We start from the raw sequence: 20321 nt of genomic DNA, 5'->3' as shown, positions 1-20321 counted from the left end.
GGAAGAAGACAATTAAGCAGGGTTACAGGAAAATGATGTCTGCATCACCCTATATATTGCAAACATTACTACATTACTATCCCAGATAATCTCAGCTCACTATGATGGAGAGTTATTAAAGCTTAGTGAGATAAAGTACCAACCTATCAGTTCCTGTCAGTTTTCAAGCACAGGGCAGAATTTACTAAGGGCAAAAAATGCGTCCAAACCTCTGAAAATGCCATATTCAGGGGGTTGGCCACATTTCCATATATACCAAGCTCTGAAATGTGATACATTCTGGAGCTTGGACCCAGCGGGGGGCATGGTAAAGCCTTCTATGGAAGCTTATGGGCAGGGTTGTTTCAAGAGAGGAGGGAGCCCGTGTGCAGTCTCCGTCATGGGCCCCCCCTCTCAGTCCGGCGGCTGCGCGGCCAGCGCCACACTTATAGACTATGGGCACTAGAGTGTGCCCAGAGTCTATAGCGCATGTGCAGGTAACCGGGAAAATGGCCACAGCGGCCATTTTCCCTGTACTGCGCATGCGCAAACGACGGGCCGTGGTGGCCATTTTCCAGACGTTTTTACAACACAGACACCGACGCCGACATGGGACTCTGGAGAGGTAAGTATACTATGGGTGCAGGGTGTGCGCCCATTATAAATACACCCCTGCCTATGGTCTTCATAACACATTTTCCTCTGAGAAAATCGGATCCCTCCCAGCACCCACGGCAGCCCGCGCGTCAATTCTAGGTACATGCCGACATTATGAACACCAGTATGTACCTAATAAGTGGCGGAATGTATGGCATCGTGGATGTGATGCTTAGTACAATCCACCCACAGTCTGTAAAGTGACAGTTAGAAGCTGATTGGTTGGTATTTCTCTCTATTTTATCTCTCTTCAAACTTATTTTATCTCTCTTCAAACTTTGATACATCTCCCTCTATGGCTTTTTGAACCCCTGTGTTAACAGTGTGAGAAATGGAAACCAGTCATTAACTAAAAATACAATCACTGGCAGTCTCCAAAGGTTTGCTAAAAACAAAAACCTAAAGGTGCATACACACATAACGATTTATTTGAACGATTTAACTATAACAACGTCATTATCGTTAAGGTGAACAATGAACGATAATCGTTCATGCGCATTCACGTTTGTAGTTTGTAGTTCATCGGCCATTCTGACTGTCCAACAAACGATTTTCGTTCAGAAAATCGTTCATGTTGTACAGGATGAACAATGTCTATTCACTGTATGCATGATTAAAAAATTGTTCATCGTTCATGAAAATCGTTCATTAATTTAGTAACCAATGATTTTTATAAACTATTTTCGTTCACTTTTACAAGGGAAAATCTGGACGAAAATCTTTCACTAAAATCGTTGGTTACTAACATCACTGTGTGTGTATGCAGCTTTTGAATTAAGGGCCTGATTCAGACCCGGTCGCAAGCGCTGAACGCTCGCAACCGGGTCGATGGTGGCCCACGGCGCATGCACACGATGGAGCTGGCTCCGTCGTGTGCATGCGCGAGACCCGGCTAGCGACGGGCACTCCGTAGCTCCGGGTCTCGCACCAAAGGGGGCGAGCTGTTGATGTTGAGTGATAGCTCGCCCCGTTTGGTGGGCAGGCTGGGGGGGTGGCTGCCCAAATGGAGGCGTTCCCAGGAGAACGCCTGCCGTTTGGGGGCGGCCCCACTGACATCACAAGTGATGTCAGTGGAGAGCTTCCGGTTCTGTGAGAGCCGAACGCTCTCTGGGGCTTGCGATGAACGAGACACTACACAAAGGGTCTCGTCGCAAGCCCGATGGTCAAGACACCCACAGCTATGCGAGTGGCCAAGAGGCCGCTCCAAAAAAAAAAAAGCCCGGCCATGATTCAGAGCGAGCGCTCTGTCAGAGCGACCGGCTCTGAATCAGGCCCTAAGTACTCTCCCAGAAGCCATTACCTGGTAATATCTCATGCGAAAAAGATATTATGCACTCTATGCTATTACCTTTTTATTATCTACCAATCTGTTATGTAGTCAATTTACTGATATAGCAGGATCCTACGTTGCACATCTGTCACTTGTTTAGAGGTTAATGTCACATAACAAAGGTTTCCTTAAACTAGAATTAATGTTGAGGGATGGAGCAGCTCATAAAAATAGACCTGAAGTCCTCAGCTGATTACACTGTGATTGGATAGATGTAGCCAGTGATGGAAATACTGCTGTATGGGACAGTCACACAGATATGAGCCTGCACCTGGGAAGACGGACTGTATCACTGGACCCCACCTCCAAATATTTCCACCCGCGGATGTAGCATTTCCCACTTTAGCCAGGTATACAGTATGTTCCTTGATTAGGAGACATCAATACGCATCATATTTTTCTGGCAAAAGACCCATTTTAAACTCAATGAAACAAGGTACAAATACTTACTCCACCACTTACTGTACTTACTATGAAGCCAGTTGTCTTTTACGTGTACAGGCTCGTCACAGTTCTTGGAGGCATATACTGTGCAACTGTCCTACCCAAGGAGGGGGGAGAAGAACCATCCCAGTGTCCCAGCTGCAGGGACTGATTGAGAGGTGGCCGCCGCCGCGATTTTTTATAGAGTCGCAGCGCTGATAATAAGCTAATGCTAGTCTCAGCCTTCCCTGCCGGAATGTGCAAGCCCTGACATTCATACTTTCAATGTTCATGGATGGAGCAACTCCCCCAGCGGTTCCAAAGAATCCACCACCAGCGCACCATTGCATTCACCAATGACACTTGCACCAGCCTATGGGAGAAGCAATGGCCTGTTTGGCTGTGGCTTTGCGCCTGGAAATGCTGCTGTGTTAACTGATACGCCTGAGGCACTCCCATCACATGCCTCTGAGATGGCCACTTTATTGTGTTCGGTACAGGGCACCTCTGTGTCACCAACCAAGAACGCCTGTGGTATTGCCCAGCTGTTTCTATTAACTCTGCAGCCATCTGCAGCTCATCCCCTTTTGTGTCCTGCCCCGCTCTGTCATGCCCCTTCCCTCTAAATATGCCCTCTGTCTTCATTCTAGCACCCTGTACCTGCCACAACCCGTGCAGTTCCTCTTTCCTGCCTGGAGTGTCACTCTCTGCTCTGGTGCTTCTAGCACACTCAGTTTATGCAACACACTGCTGATATACAGACCAGTGTGTGCTAGAAGCACCAGAGCAGAGAGTGACACCCCATGCAGGAAAGAGGAACTGGAGCAGGGTGCTAGAATGAAGAAAAAAAAAATATATATATATATATATATGCGAAAACGTGTCTGTCTGTCCGTCTGTTTGCCCTTTATGCATGGCCAGACTTTTAGACCTAGCTCCACCAAATTTGGCATGGTGGTGTAGTTTGACCAGGATTAGGTTTTTCCGTCTGGACTACATTAGGGCCACACACTGTCACACAATCCCTAAAATTGGAGACTGGGGGGTAAATTTGCTAAAGTGAGAGTTTTTACAAGTGGAGATGTTGCTCATAGCAACCAACCAGAGTCTAGCTATTATCTTCTAGAAGGTGCTAGTTACAGTAAATGTTAAGTAGAATCTGATTGGTTGCCATGGGCAACATCTCCACTTTCTTAAGCTGGGTACCCACTAATCGATGTGTGTACCCAGCGAAGTGGCGCACGACCCGGCTGCCGACGGGCCAACATATCAGGCGGTCCGATGCCCTGACCGCCCGATATGCCGGCCCCCCTGCATAGCGCTGCATGGGATCATCAGCCGCATCGCCTGATCTTACATGCTGCACATAAGATATTAGGCAATGAGGCTACACGATGTACTGTATACACATTACACATTTTTAACGATTTGTCGTTACGATGTGTCGAAATTGGCCAAAGCATTAAAGATATTGTGTAGTGTGTAGGTGCCTTAAAACTCTCACTTTAGTAAATGTACCCCATAGTTTCCGGGGCTGGCTCAAGTGGAAATTGCCAGTCTGCCAAACACCTGTGTGAAAGCTACAAAAGTTCAACTATATAGCAGCAGCACCCTTTGTACCATGGTAGTTACACCACTGTTTGCATGCATGTTAGGAAACAGTGGGGTTCTTTTCAGGATCAATGGAATGGGGTTATAGGTCAGGACAATGTAAACAAATTAAGGCTGCAGATATATATATATATAATGTTATAATATATACAGTATATTATTTTATTTTATTTTCTTTGAACTGACTCTTCCTGCATTCGGTTCTTGCATTGCAACGTGCACCACCAATCTCAGTCATTGTCAATTTGGTACCAATACTTGGCCCCTGATTAGATAGACCATAGCCGGAAAGTAGCGATGCTGTATATAGGTTTTATAAAGCGGCAGCCTCTCAGTCTCACTTACGCAGCTGGTAATGCTGGTTGGGCACAGAGATGGAACTTGTGACAAATGGCAGGAGCAGTGTAATCCAAAACACATGTGCTGGAGCCTAAGTGTGCAGAACCTCTCCGTCTCAGTCACAGAAATAGGTTTATGCAGCTGCGGCGAGAAGGATAAATGACATATTCTCCATGTGATGGAAAGCCTGGGGCTGCTGATACAACATACATCTAAACTAATAGCACGTTAACTGCTGCTGGGTTATCACCCAAACACTCATTAGTCACCTGAATGTTGTTTTAAAAGTCCCAATTAGTGCAAATAAACAGCACAGCATAGTACACACTAATAGGTAAATTATTGTTGTGGGATTTGCATTATCTACAGTATATCATGTAAGTTTGTAAAATACCAGTTAATCTGCATTGTACTATATCAACGCATTATGGTGGGAAGACATGGGGGCCCATTTATCAATAATCGCTTTTGCAACACGATCAGGGCATGCCAGTAACACCCATGATCCCAGGGCAAAATGCGATCATACCGGCCGGATGTGTCATCCAGGACATGCAGGGACATGGAGCCCGTCTCTGTGATGTCCCACGGACTGCACGTGCACATCCGCCATAGCCGGGGAGGGTCCCGACGTATCCCTCCACCGGCTAATAGTGCCCATAGGCTACAGCGGCTAACGCCGTCTTCCGATGGCGTTGGCTGCAGGGGCCAATATCTGGAATGCATCACGTTCCGGACATTGGTAAATTTGGCAGCATCACATCCCCCATTAAAACCTATGGGGGAGGCGGCTGTCAGCGGTAATGGAGGGATCCAAAACACATGTGCTGGAGCCTAAGTGTGCAGAACCTCTCCTTAATACATACGGGAGATACTTAATATTTGAGGTAAACCCCCCAAAAACGGGTGTTTTCGGTGATTGTACCTCAAACACACTTTGATAAATGGGGTCCGTGGTGACATTGGAGGAACTAGCAACACAGCGGGGGTGCGGCTCGCTACAGGTCCTGGGGGCGAGGGACGCTGCCAGGTCCTATTGGGGCCTGCACTCTGCTCTTCTGAACTTGTGCAAAGTCATGTTACACCCCTACATCGTGATTGTGGTTTGTGTTTTGGTCTGTGTAAATGACTGCACCAATTATGACCTTCAGAGAGGCTTTGTATAATGGTCATCCTGACCATCTTCATATCTATCTAATCTCTGCCTATTCATATTAATATTCCGGGCTGCGAAGTTAAACCTCATTTATGTTGAATTGACATAAGAAGGATGCAGATAAGCAGGGTCCCGACCTGCGGGGCTCTGTGCGCGTCAGCTTCACGGACAGTTAAAGTAAGCGCAAGAGTATGTAGCAAAGTAAGAGTAAAGAGTATGTAGCAATTAGGATACATGGAGAATGCCGTTTAGGCAGGCTGAGGGGGAGATGTATCAAACCTTGGAGAGAGATAAAGTGGAAAAGTTGCCCAAAGCAAAGAAATCTAACATTTATTTTATAGACTGAATTAGATACGTTATAGCTAGAAGATGATTGGTTTAGTATAATTGCCGCCAGTTTGTGTGTGTGCAGTGTTATCAATGTTTACAGTCACGGTTACTAAACAATTAGACAACTAGAAAGTCAAAGAGCAGCCAAACACGCAGAGACGAATCCAGTACAGTCAAAGTATAGAATTGTTAAGACAAAATGATGCCAGGGTCAGGGTTTAAGGGAGGCTCTTAGCACCAATTGATTAGCATGTACAGTATACCTCAAGTCACACATGATAAAGAGCCTTATTCTGAGTCAAACTTAGTTGCATTTGCAATTCTCAAGTTGTGTGCAAATAGGGGGTGAAGACCAGGGCTAGAATTGGCATGGAGTTGCACTTAGTGTGCATGCGTGTGCATGCATGTGATTGCGTGAGCTGGGTGTAAGTGTGAACTTAATAGCTTAGTTGCCGACATTCAGCTCCCTCCTTCAGGGAGGGAGCTGTATGCCTGCACACAGCGGGGGCGTGGCCGGGCAGTGATGCCTAATGGGGGCGGGGCCAGGGGCGTGTCTACATGATTGCATCATTGTGGCTCCGCCCCCTCTTCACAATGCCGAAAATAAAGGCATTCTGAAGCAGGGGGCGGAGCCACGATGACGCGATTTAGCGCTAATCGCGTCATCGGGACCCCTGCTGCGGGGGGTTTCTACTTGTAGTCGGGGGGTCAGGCGGCAGCCAGGAGGCTTGCCTGCCTTTCCGGGGGGTCGGGAGCGGCACCCGATATTCGGGAGGGTAGGCAAGCCTGCTTAATAGTGATGGCTGTGTACGATTGTTGCAAAAGGTGCAAACACACCCATTTATGCAAATCACTAAAACTGATGCAACAGTGTTTTAAAACTGATGCAGTACTGCTATATACAGTCATTTTATACAATTAACCAATGATTCATACTGGGGGAGCAGATGTACTTTTCAAACACAGCCTGTAACATGACAGTTAGGAGCTGAGTGGCTGGTAGTTTATCAATTTCCAATTTATGACCTCTAGAGCTTAGTTCATCTCCCCCTGAATCTGGGATGGGGAAGCATCAAAAATAAAATCCTATTGGTGTATGCTACTATTCACCTGTTGCAGGATCCATTTCTCTTGGGTACTTAGGACTTCATTCAGAGTCGGTCGAAGCGGCCGCACGGTCGTACGCAGCCGATGTTCGCTAAAGTGCGCATGCGTACAGGTCGCAATGCGCGTGCGCAAACTAGCCACTACGATAAGAAATTTCTCTTTCCTTGAACACCGCCAGGTCGGTAGTTTGAGTGACAGATTGCGGCGTTTGTGGGTGGTAACATGGGAAGGTGCTTGAAAACGGGGGTGTGGAGATCCGAACGCAGGCGTGCCTCATTATGCAAACGGCGTTTTAAGGGAGTGCATAATTAACAAAGTAGTGTCATGGCACACGTGACAGGGGAGGTTTTACACTGACATGATCGTAGAGCTTAAGAGAGGGTATGGTCAACCTTTAGCTCTACGGCCAGTTCCGATGGTAAACGATGCTCGCGATTAATCCTTATATAGCCGGAGATGACGTGCTATGCGTACGAGATGTGGGCGTATTTTTAGCGATCCGACCGCATCCACCCCTTGGTCGGCCAGCTAATGATCCGACCTTAGGGACGCAACATGCATGTGCTTCATTAGCATATCCGGCCTCTTTTCCTATACGACCGTGCGGCCGCTTCGACCGACTCTGAATGAAGTCCTTAGTATATTCTCTATCCGGCCATGAACTGTAATGCGATTGTTTTGTGTACTGTAAGCTTATACTTTTTCAAGTGCACACCGAAACCACGCCTCCCATTTCATTCCTGTCTCACCTCTTCAGATAGGATAAGGGAAGGACGCTGGAGCCAAAGGGAAAGGAATGGCAGCTAGATATTTGAATGTCCGTTTCAGATTATCACTGAATAAGGCCCAAAGTGTGCATCATGGGCGTCACACAGAGGACTATACAACTAAAGCACCTGGCTGGCACGTTTTCACCTAAAAAATATTCCACCAAAAAATATTGTGACCTTTGCTTTTTTGCCAGTATGAAACGGTATGTCATACCGGCACTTCACTTCAGAGACTGGTGCTGGGATTGTTACTGTCCCAGCGTCGGTCAGCTAGAGTCTTAATTAGGCTATGGCCACGAGCCAATCACGACTTACAGACAGCCATTCAGGGGAGACCGGCTGCATTTTCAACTTGACGAGGCTCGAGGACTAGCAACCAATCAGGGGCGGCCACGTGGCCACCCCTGATTGGCTGCCGGTCCACGAACTGACCTTGCCACAGCCAAATTGAATATGCTGCTGAGGACTGGGAGTGAGGAGGACTCTGAGGGCAAGGAAGCCGAGTGCTGTGCAGGTAGGTGGAGTAAGGTGCGCTGTGAGGGGTGGAAGTGGGGATATGCAAATTTCAGGGGGGCTCCAGATTTGGGCTTGCCTAAGTAAAGCCCCCTGATATTTCCATACATATCCAGTATAGGGTATTTCAGTGGGGTCACATATATTTAGTTAAATTATATTTGTGAACAGTTTCCCACCCTTCCCATAGGGTTGATTGTCATCTAATTACTTGTTGCGGGAAAGAATGGCAGACCGGGTGCAGTTAGGCTTTTGGGTGCACTCATCTTGATGGAAGTCTGGAGTCAGCACTACACTTTACTGGGTGATTTGTTATGTTGGAAGATTGAGTTGGATGCCCTTAGATTTTGTGATAGGGCAGGACTCCGCCCGCAGAGCGTGTTGTGCGTTTGTGTTGGTGCACTGTTGTGCTGCGCTGATTGTTGGCTGCCCTTTCTTGCCACCATACAGTTTTTAACTTGTTGATCTTTCAATAAATAACTGATCTTTCAAAGCCAGTTTCCTGTCTCTGTGTCTATATTTTATTTATGATTATGTTAGGCTTACGTGACTCAAACACAAGGCACACACGTTAGTAGGTTTAACGTATTTGTCAGTGGAATGGTGTTCTGCGTTTCTATATTGGACACTGTGTTTGGGGGTATATTATTTATAAGGGACTGTATTGTATACCAGCCACCAGAAATGACTCTGGGCCTGATCCAAACAGGGAACGCAAATCTGCATACGCATGCTCCCGGCAGCTGCGAAATTATGCTAATGGATGCAATCGCAATGCCGCAGCAGCACAATATGCAGACGCCCACCACTACATAATGCCCCCCCCTTACCTATACATCCGCAATACCTCGCTGTACAGCGAAAACATCGGTAACATCGAGAGGCATCGAAGCCATTAGCATAATAGTGGTTGACCTGACCTCACTCAGGATTTGGGCCGCTTCCTGTGTGCATCTATAGCTCTGGCTGCGTCTTCCGTAGCTGGGGCATAATTATGCACGCCCCTGTAATGGAGTTCAAACGCACTGGCACGCCTGCGTTTCACTGACCACCCCCAGTCACCACCCTCAAACGGTCACATTCTGTCAATCAATGTGTTCTCCCTGTGATCGCTACCCGATCGCAGTGGAGAGTTCACGCACTGCGATGCGTTCGCATGCGCAGAACGCAAACATCGGCCGGGTGCGTGCGAATTCGCGTCTGCTTTCCTTGCTGAATCAGGCCCTATGTTTTGTGTGCTTGGCACTAGAATATTGAATGGTATACATACTGCTCACAGGACTATGTGGCTGCTGTATATGATGCAATAACAACAAGATCTGCTTTATAACCTGCTCCCCGGATCTCTACTCTGTGTAATGTTCAGGCACAAGAATTCTGCACTACGTACAGGTCATCAGATGGGGATCTGGGGATCCAGTACTGGATCTACTTGGTAAGTTGGTTATTCAAAGCTGCCTTTGGGTGGTACATTGTCATTACACCATCTAATCTAATGTCTTACTTACTGTAAACTTCTCCAGTTATGGTGGCATCTTACTAAAATATTGTAAAGTTGGCATGAGATATTCAAAGCAGATACGTCTAATAGTCAACTGTACTGGAATCCCTGCCAGTTACCAATACTATAAACCCTCTGCCAACCACAAGTTGAATAGCTGCATCCTGGGTTGCAGTATGACAGATTGTAGTTCAATATCCTATAAAGGTTTTGGAAGCGCAAGCCCCTCCATGGTGCACTGAGAGGGGGAGACAGGTACAATTTATCTGGACACGGGCCTCATGGCTATCCAAAATGCAGCGACCAACAGTTATGCATATGAGGGGGTGTAGCATGCCCCCTCCAGCAGTCATGCACCCTAACAGCACCCGGGACCCTCTCTCTGCTGGCACCAGCACCAGGCCTCATGAAAGCCTCATTTGGTGTCCCCAGTAACTATTTCCATTTTCATTTTACCCTACCAATCTAAATACCAAATCTGATAAATCAGATCAAGCCACCAATTTACCCATGCCCACCAATCCTTATACCCATGCCTGCCAATGTATATACCCATGCCCACCAATGTATACCCATGCCCACCAATCCATATACCCATACTGCACATATTTCAACAGATATCATCTGGATCCATCATAGAAACACTTTCACTATGCATAGGTGTTGCTCATTGTACAACAGGTGACACCTGAAGACGCTCTCCATTGTCTCTATGGCATCTCGGCAAAGATAGATCAAATTATCTGCTAGTATTTGATATGCCACATGTTTAATTCATTATTATTAAGGGTATAATAAATGCAAATCTGGAGAATGAGTTTCTCAGTACAAATCAGCTAATGCCTCAATATTTTGCATAGTAATATGTAGTAAAAATAAAATTAAATTAGAAATCAGTTATCACTGGTTACATATCTCCTAAGCCAGGTGTTCCGTCTCCATTGAAAGTACATTAAACTATTTCATACCTTCTGTGTTTTGAGTGTTGCACCAGTTTCAGTCTGCTCCATGGTTTCATCCATTTCTGGAAGATTGGGTTGCAAATAAAAATTCATATTTACTGCCAGGTCTGTTCCTTCATCATCTTCATCGACGTGTTTCTCCTTGGAGTGAGGGTCAAGCTTCGGTTCATTCAGTGGAGAGCTGGAAATTCACAACAGAAAAAAAGACTCAATAAGCATAACATTAAATAAGGAGATAGGAGATAGACTTAGGTCCTGATTCAGACCCGTTCGCTATCTGCATGCGCTCGCTAGATGCGTATGCAAATTTTTCAAAGTGACGCCACGGGAAGCGATCGCTCGCCAAGGCATAAGCACGCCCTCCATGTCTTAGCGAACGGCCACTTTGTGTATGCGTACGCCCAATTGCACAGGCAGAGCCGCCCACCAGCACCACGTCGTCTCTAGGATGTGAACGCAGTGATTGAGGTAGCTTTTTCCCTACCGCAAGCACTGCGAGGAAATCAGTGTAAAAAAAGTGGCAAGTGACGTGTACTATGACGCTGCCTGTTAATTATGCACGCCTCTAAAACGGCGTTGAAACACCCAGGCACGCCTGCGTTTGCATCTCCAACCCCCCGTTATTAGTGTCCTGCCCCTGTAACCACCCACAAACGGCCTCTCCTGTCACTCATTGCCCTGGGCTGCCTTTGCTGGGCGAGCGAGAGGGTTGCGAACGCAGTGTGTAGCTCGCGCACAATGAAGCGCGCGCATGCGTGTACGCAGAACATTGGGCCGCTTGCGAACGCACAGCGCGAGCGAGCGGCTCTGAATCAGGCCCTTAATGTAACACTTTAAGTAAATACCTAATGCAGCATGTTTAGATCCTGCACGCCATTATTTCATTATTGTGTCATTTCTTTTTCCAGGAATTATTCTGTACTTCTTTGATCATGACAAATTGAAGACATTGTAACCGGGGCCTTGGGAGTACTGATGGCGCGTGCTGGATTGGTGAAGTGCGCTGCAAAGGTGTGTCAGGATTCGGCCTAGGATCGGCCGTTACTCACCCCAGCACCGGCTTCCCCTGACTTGTTGTGCGGTCAGACGTCAGGTGCAGCGGCGGGTGATGCGCTGAGGATTTTGCCTTAGGTGCTCTTAGACTTCCATGTGCGGCTTTGTGTCTTAGTTTCCGAGGTTGCCGTCATGGGCGCCGCCATGATAGTCTTTCTCACCTGACTATTCCTTCAACCAATGGTAGCGTGGTCTCGGTCAGCTGACACTGATCTCCTATGAACTGCTACCTTAGGGTATATAACTAGGCCCTGGACACCAGGAAGTTGCCTGTGCAGCGTCGTCACTACTGGTGTATGCTTGTTGTCATTCCGTTCCAGGTTCCTGTTCCTTGCTCTCAAGTTATTTCCAAATACCATCTCGGTACCACTCTCCGTTGCATCTGGTTTCGCACGTTGTGTACCCAGTACACATTATCATGGATTCGCTGAGCTTGGTACAGGTACATATCATAATTAAGCAAATCTGCTGCCGTCACCCCTGCATACATTCTGGGGACACTTAATTTTTGCTGAAATCATTAGAAAACAGCTGTTTTCAGGGGATTTTCCGCAAAAACTTTTCGATAACTAAGGGCTTGATTCGGAGTTGTGCACTATAAACGCTCTATCGGCTGAAACACCGGCGAAAAGGGTTCAGCTTTTTACTTATGAAATAACTATTCGCTTATTGATTACATTGAAGTTAAACTAGGTTATTGTGGCGGGGAGAAGAACGGCCTAGCAAAAGTGGAAATAAGATAAAATAACTAGAGATGAGCGGTTTCGGATCTCCCTGCCTGCCGCGGATCCCTGACCCGAGGCAAAACCTTGCGACTCCTCTGTCGAGTCGCGAGGTTTTGTTTTGAGCGGGCTTAGCGCTGATTGGCTGAGAGCCGTCTGTCACGGCTCTCAGCCAATCAGCATTAAGCCCATTGAAAACAGTACAAAAGAGGAAAAGATGGTGCCCACCATTCCCCGCCGCCTGACACCGCCGGCACCCCTGCTGCCAACACCGCCGGCACTTCCACTGGCAGCATCCCCTGCTGCCGACACCACCGCTGCCAACACTCCTGCACTGCTGCCCAACGTATTAAGGATATCATTAGCGACCCCCACACTGCCGACACTGCCAACACTGAGGACACCACCAGCACCCCTGCACTGCCAACACAGTCAGCAAACCTGCACTGAGGACACCGCTGGCACCCCAGCTCTGCCGACACCACCGGCCCCCTGCATTGAGACCCCTGCACTGCCGACACAGGGCCTGATTCAGAGCCGGATGCTCTGACAGAGCGCTCGCTGGATGCTCTGACAGAGTGCTCGCTCTGAATCAGGGCCGGCCTTCTGGTTTTTTAGAGCGGCCTCCTGGCCGCTCGCATAGCTGTGGGTGACCACCCACAGCTATAGCGAGCGGCCAAGAAGATGGTCGCGATGGTCGGGCTTGCGACGAGACCCTTGTGGTAGGGTCTCGTTGCCGCAAGCCCCAGAGTGCTTTTGGCTCTAACAGAGCCGAAAGCACTCCCACTGACATCACTTGTGATGTCAGTGGGTCCGGCCCCAGACAGTAGGCGTTCCCATGGGAACGCCTTCGTCTGGGCAGCCACGCCCCCGGCCCGCCCACCAAAGGGGACGTGCTGTCACTCAACATCGACAGCACGCCCTCTTTGGTACGAGACCCGGAGCGACGGATTGCGCACTGGGCCACCATCGACCCGTTTGCGAGCGCACAGCGCTCGCGAGCGGGTCTGAATCAGGCCCACAGTCAGCAAACCTGCAATGAGGACACCGCTGGCACCCCCGCTCTGCCGACACCGCCGGTACCCTTCACTGAGAACACTGCCAGCACTGCTATTCCATGTACTGAGGACACCGCCAGCAGCCACCGCACTGCCTACACAGTCAGCAAACCTACAATGAGGACACCGCTGGCACCCCCGCACTGCCGACACAGCCAGAAAACCTGCACTAAAGACACTGCTGGCACCACCGCACTGCCGACATCACCGGTACCCTTCACTGAGGACACTGCCAGCACCACAGCACTGCCATTCCATATACTGAGGACACCGTCAGCAACCCTGTTCTGCCGACACTGCTGTCACAGTAAGTGCACTATTGGTGTATACAACCCACACTGTATAACACACTGTGTCCATGTTGGAAATTAGAAACTGAACTGCAACATGTTAGTGCCGCCCACTGTGACACTTAGCTTAGTCAGCCAGCTAGCTGGATGCAACGTTTTGGTCTTAACTAGATGAAGCAAATAATATTGTGAGGTGGTCATAATTGAATGGAAATTACTGGAAATAAATGTTATTGAGGTTAATTATACAGTAGGAACAAAAACAGGCCCATTTTATGTGATTTTAGCTGTTTTTATGATTTTTTAAGAAAAAATCCAGATCCAAAACCAAATCATAAAAACAAAACACGGAGGTGAGGTTTTGGCTAAACCAATCCAGATCCAAAACCAGGGGGGATCCAAAACCAAAACCAAAACATGGGGGTCGGCGCACATCTCTAAAAGTAACCTGGGCCAAACAGCCTGCACCACAGCGAGGATGAGGCCCACTACTCGTCATCCTTGCCTTAACAACTCGCGTATAACACTGAATCAGACCTAATGCTTCTAAACATGACATTAATACATTAAAATAAAAGTCTTAGATGAAAGAACTGGTAATAACATTCATAAATATATAAAAGTATCAGGAGCTGATCAGAGCTGAAGATATCTGAGAAAGAAAACTAACTGCAGGGGACATTCATGTGGCGCTTAATTATATGCGCACCGCTGTCTCTTACCAGCGCAGAGCCGCTTCCACTTGAACCGCTATTCTCCAATCCTGGCTCACGTCAGTGAATACATTATCACGTCAGCCTGACAGCAGGAGATTCACATAAAAAGCTCAATGATAACCTTAAAGCAAAGGATCAGCTGAGGACACAATAACTGGTATCAACATTCAATTACCTGCACTGATCATACTGGTTCAGTCTCTTATGGCTCTATTCCCTGATCAGAGAGACCAAGCCTGGAACATTGGCATTTACTGAGCTGCAGAATATTGTGGTGTTATAATAATAAAGGATGATAATATAATACATAATAATAATAATTATAATACTACAAACAATATACAAGAACAGTAACAAAACTGTTGTCTTTCTTGGGTGGTAGATAAGTAACCAATGGCATGGGAGGATGCAGCCACTCTCATGGTCAACATTCACATTGTCTACATTTATGTCGACACCACAATGTCGACAGCTATGGTGTCGACAATGTTGAAATATCGACAGGAAACATGTCGGCATTCTCAGAAGGTTGATATGTTCATAATGCCGACTTCGGAAATGTCAATATGTGAAATCCCGAATGTCGACATTAGGGTTAGGCTTCAGGACAAGAAGGAGAGCGCTAACGAGGGGGATGGTTAGGGTTAGGGGACAGGATTAGGTTTAGGTATAGGGGTTCTGGAATTACCGGAATGCTGGCGTCTAAACTGTTCATAACGTGACCGCCAGGGCCAGGAGGCCATTGCTGGAGATGCCACTGCCACCAGGACCAGGTAAGTGACCACTGGGCCACCAGGGACAGTTTGTCGACATTCTATCATGTCAATATATTAGCAGTGTTGACATGATGAATGACGACCTAGTATACCATACACCATAATGGTGTTTAGATATATTTATACTTTGATAGATAGTGGGATTATAATATCATTTTTTTCCAGTTCCACTCAGTTATAATATATTTCATCAACCTTTTTTTTTTTTTAGGTGATTTGAAAGAAAAACAGCAGAAGTATTTTTATATCCAGACGAGAGCAATAAAAGCCGCTCACAATAACCGAGTCATTCGCAGCTGTCTGATTTTTCTACCAATTTCACTCGTGTTGAGGTCATAACAATTCAGACATCCTTTCAAACACCCCAGAAATGAGCAGTATATATACACCCTCTTTTTCTTGCTCCTAACTGTCTTAATTTTGTGAGTATTTATAGCAAATACATTGAGACTGTACCTACACTGCCATCTACTGGCCGGAATGGTAATCAGTGGATAAAGAGACAAAGGGACTGATTCATTACCAGTCGCAACTGCGATTACGCACGCAATCGGGCGATTGTTGCGTACTGCGCATGCGTATCCATCCCAGTGCGCGTGCTCGAACCAGCCACTGCGATTGGGACTGCGATCGCAGAGACTACGCAGACCCATCGCAGAGTGATTGACAGGAAGTGCCGTTTGTGGGCGGTGAGTTTGTCGAGGAAACGCAGGCGTGCCAGTGCGTTCGAACGCCATTGCAGGGGTGTGCATAAATTATCCACTGTGATGCAACATGCTGCTCGAGTACACAGTGCGTGCGATGAAGTTAGCAATTCCTGAGTAAGGTCTGAACTTGTACAAGTGTGCGTAAGGCTCCGATTGTACTCGATGGATGGATTAGCATATCATCGCAGTCAGACTGCGAGTGTAATCGCAGCCGCCATCGCAAATGTGATCCATAGAGAATCAGGCCTAAAGATGGATCTATTTGCTATATAGACCAAGGATCAAAGGAAATGTAAACTAGAATTCTTCCTAACCATCGGCAGCAATGCTTTCATAAATATCGCAAAACATATACATTGTAATGCAGAAATGATTGGGAAAATTGAGGTTACAAAACAGCTTCTATGTGGATTTTCCATTCTTAGTTAATAGTATATTACTGTCTTTGTTACATCAGTAAAGGATTTACTTCTTGGTTACAGATGTGTCCTCATATACTGGTGCTCAAGTCGCGGCAAATAGCTCCTGTCGGCGCGGCAGGTCCTGGGTGATTCGCACCAAGCGTCCTTCTCGCTCAAAATGTGCGTCTTATTTGCATAAATAAAATGACTGGGAGCGACAAAACCACATTGTTGGCTTGCGCCGATCCATGTGGTGTGCGACATGTGTACATCTGTGTGCGACTGAGTCTGACTCTGTGTAAAAGTGATACGATGCACCTGGCGCGGCTTTTTCTCACCCCAAGTTACGTTGTGCTTCATCTGCAGCTTTGCGCATGTTTAATACTAATTCCTCTGTGGTTAAAGCCGCAGCCGGGCGTCTGTAGTCCACTTTGGTGATTCCCTGAGTCTGTGATGAGAATAAGACATAAAATTGACAGAAAACTATTGTACGCTGCTCCTCTGGGAGCGTCTAAGTTGCGCTGGACATCTTGCGCCGTATGGGAGTATAGACGCTAGGTGTAAGAGGACATATCTGTACGCTAAGTACAAGATCTACAAAGATGTTGAATCGGCCTTCTAGCTCTCATGTTCATGCAATGCCACTCAATGGTCTATCAAGTACAGGACCAGAATCATCCACAAAAACCACTGATTAGAGTCCAAATCCATCGTTTGCAACAACCAATAGGGACAGGTAGCGCATGACACATGGGTCCCTGTGTCAAGGGGGGCCTGTGCCCCACATTCTGCTCAAAGGCCGAGTAGTGCCCCCTGCTGGAGACGGCCATGTTTCAGGTGATATATTTGGAAAGATGTTGCCAGTGCAGGAGATCGCAAAGACTCTGGGGCACTGGCAGAGCCGTTGTCCAATGTTCTGCACATACACCATATTTATGAAAGTATCACTAGAAAGATGGCCACCAGCAAAAGTTATAGGGGGCCTGATGCACAGAACAGGGGCCACTAATCACGTGCCTCGCTGCCTGACTCTTAATAGGAGTCTGTTGCCACCTACATAAGGCAGGAAATACCAAGAGACATTGGAGAAGGCAGACTAACAGGTGAAAAAGTATATCTGGACAAACACTTGTAGATCTTTTGGTAAATTTGGTGAGATTTACACCATATGGCTTTATTCTGACAGATTATGCTGCGATATCTGGGCCTAATTCAGACCCACTAGCGAGCGCTGAGCGCTCGCAAGCGGGTCGATGTTGGCCCAGTGCGCATGCCCACGAGGGAGCCGGCTCCGTCGTGCGCATGCGCGAGACCCGGATAGCGACGGCCAAGCCGTCGCTATGGGTCTCCCTACAAAGGAGGCGTGCTGTCAATGGTGAGTGACAGCACGCCCCCTTTGGTGGGCGTGCCGGGGGCGTTGCTGCCCAGATGGTGGCGTCCCCATGGGAACGCCTACTGTCTGGGGCCGGCCCCACTGACATCACAAGTGATGTCAGTGGGAGTGCTCTCGGCTCTAATAGAGCCGAAAGCACTCCAGGGCCTGCGGCAACGAGACCCTACCACAAGGGTCTCGTCGCAAGCCCGATGGTCGCGATGGTCTTGACCATCGCGACCATCTTCCTGGCCGCTCGCTATAGCTGTGGGTGGTCACCCACAGCTATACGAGCGGCCAGGAGGCCGCTCTAAAAATTAAGAAGGACGGTCCTGATTCTGAGCGAGCGCTCTGTCAGACTGTCCGGCTCTGAATCAGGGCCTCTGTCTGGATGGAAAAACGTGATGGCCAATGACCTCATTTGGCCGTAAGAGAAGAGCATGGGTCCAGATGCATTATAAGGTCAGTTAGTAAAAGTGCAAAATGACACTGCAAATGCTGTTTTGTGAGGTTATATGTCAATTTTTCAGCATATCCATCCGATGTTCTGCCCATGCACCAAAAGAAAAAGCATGGATTTGTGGGTCTGGTGGCATTAATCTGAGGGGAAGAGGTGAGATGTTCCCTGCTGAAAATAAATTAGATTAATTCATGAGCTCGTTTATATGCCCACATGCCAAATGTAGATTTCCTTTTGTGGGATGTGAGTATTGAAATGGACTAAAGGGGTGAAGACAAGGTCGTCAAAAGCTTGGACCATGGAGCTTCTGTAGGATGGTGTGGTCATACATGGTAGCATGCTTATGACCCATCAAAGGCCTTTTGCAGAAGCTGTGCCGCTTTTAAAGGGGCATGGCCGTGCCGTCTTGGGGGGCGTGGTTACATCTCTTGTGCACTTGCGTGCCTGCCCCACTTCAGCGTTCTTGGGTGAAGTCGACATATTTAGGGGGCATTTTCTCTTTACCACAGGGAGGTGGGTGTGCTGCATTTTCCTCCATGCTGAAGGATTTTAACTTTTTACAGAAGGTAAATGCTAGTACTGAGGATGCGCTGCACAATAATGGGAATTCCCATTTGTAGGCACATTTCAACCAAAAACATTGATACACTCAGAAGCCTCTCATGTAAAAAAGACTACCCCACTGTCTAATCTCTCTAATGATACAGTTATCACATATGATAGAGCGGGCAGTATTTTAGGAGTAAAAGTGTAACATTTAATGTATGACGGAGACTTATCATGCCAATCCTACAGACCTGCAAAACAAGCTGCACATTGATTTTCTGAGGTCATTTCCCCAAACTGGCATATAAACATGCATCTATGCAATATCGCATGAATTGAGGATGCAATTTTCTAAATTACTTTAAGGTGTTAGGGGTCTATTTACTAAGCCTTGAATGGAGATAAAGGGAACGGAGATAAAGAACCAGCCAATCAGCTCCTAACTGCCATGTCACAGGCTGTATTTTAAAAATGACAGTTAGGAGCTGGTTGGTTGGTACTTTATCTCTGTCAACTCTATCTCCACCCAAGACTTAGTAAATAAACCCATAGGTCTTGTAAGGTCAGCACATTCCTAGGGTCAGCAGAGATAAAGTAATGGCCTCACTTCTTGACCCTCAGGCTACCTTAATTTCCTCCCCACTAAATGATGATTGACAGCACAAGCGGAGCAGGAGAAGAAGAAGTCCTCCGCTAAGACGCAGTTTGTCAATAGTCCCAGTTTGGAACTGTACACTGTCAAAAGCCCTTTTAAGTGCACTTGTTCATTTGCTAAGAGGCAATACAATAAGGAGAAAGTAGGGCTGGAACACAGCGAGACAAGGCTTCCTTTGAATGCAAGACCAAAGTGTGAAACATTAGGCAGTTGGCAACACTATCAAAGGGCTTTAAAGGATCATGGAACGTGACCTAGCTCTGTGCCATACCACATACTGTACTACACTACGGAAATCTGGGCGGATTTTGACAGTGTGCTGTGCGGTACATTGTCTAGAAAATACAGGAGCTCATTCAGACCCGCTCGCTAAGATGCAAACGATCGCTGCTGCCGATGGTATGCAGTGTGTATGGAATGTGCGCATGCGTATACCTTAGCGAAAGTTCACAATCCATTAGCTCGCTGCGCATAGACAGCACAGCAGAGTGAGTGTCAGGGGAAGCCGTTTGTAGGTGGTAACAGGGGCCGGCCATTAAAAACGGGGGAGTGGAGGTGCAAATGCAGGCGTGCCTGAGCATCTCAACGGCTTGTTAGTGGTGTGCATAATTATAAGACAGCATCATAGTAGACGTCACCTGGATGGTTTTTACACTGAAGTGCTCGCAGTGCTTGCGGCAGGGAATGGTCAACCTCAAGCGCTGCGATAGCATCCGATGTACCGATGGTTACATACACTTCCTGGTCATGACGTGCACAAGTGGGCGCCTTAAAACAGCCTGGTGGGTGTCTGCATACACAATGTGATCGCTCTCTAAGAAATACTGGGCGTGCTAATGCATTGCTGTGCGGTAGCAGTGCCTATGCAATTTGCATACACATCGTGC

At 47.4% G+C, this 20321-nt stretch overlaps 1 protein-coding gene across 1 annotated transcript in view; it reads right to left on the bottom strand.

Moving 5' to 3' along the window:
* The window catches only part of LOC148503040 (cyclic nucleotide-binding domain-containing protein 2-like), a 338546-nt gene that overhangs the window by 295992 nt on the left and 22233 nt on the right, over nucleotides 1-20321 (bottom strand). Inside the window, exon 2 of the mRNA XM_088449036.1 lies at nucleotides 10685-10859. Coding sequence (XP_088305162.1) covers nucleotides 10685-10859 — 175 coding nt within the window. The remainder of the gene's footprint in view (nucleotides 1-10684; nucleotides 10860-20321) is intronic.

This window comes from Taudactylus pleione, unplaced genomic scaffold, assembly GCF_031769625.1.
Source record: "Taudactylus pleione unplaced genomic scaffold, aTauple2 ptg000478l, whole genome shotgun sequence".
NCBI classification, from domain to species: Eukaryota; Metazoa; Chordata; class Amphibia; order Anura; family Myobatrachidae; genus Taudactylus; species Taudactylus pleione.
The sequence above is the reverse complement of the archived record's forward strand: the minus strand, read 5'-3'. Positions and strand labels throughout refer to the sequence as shown.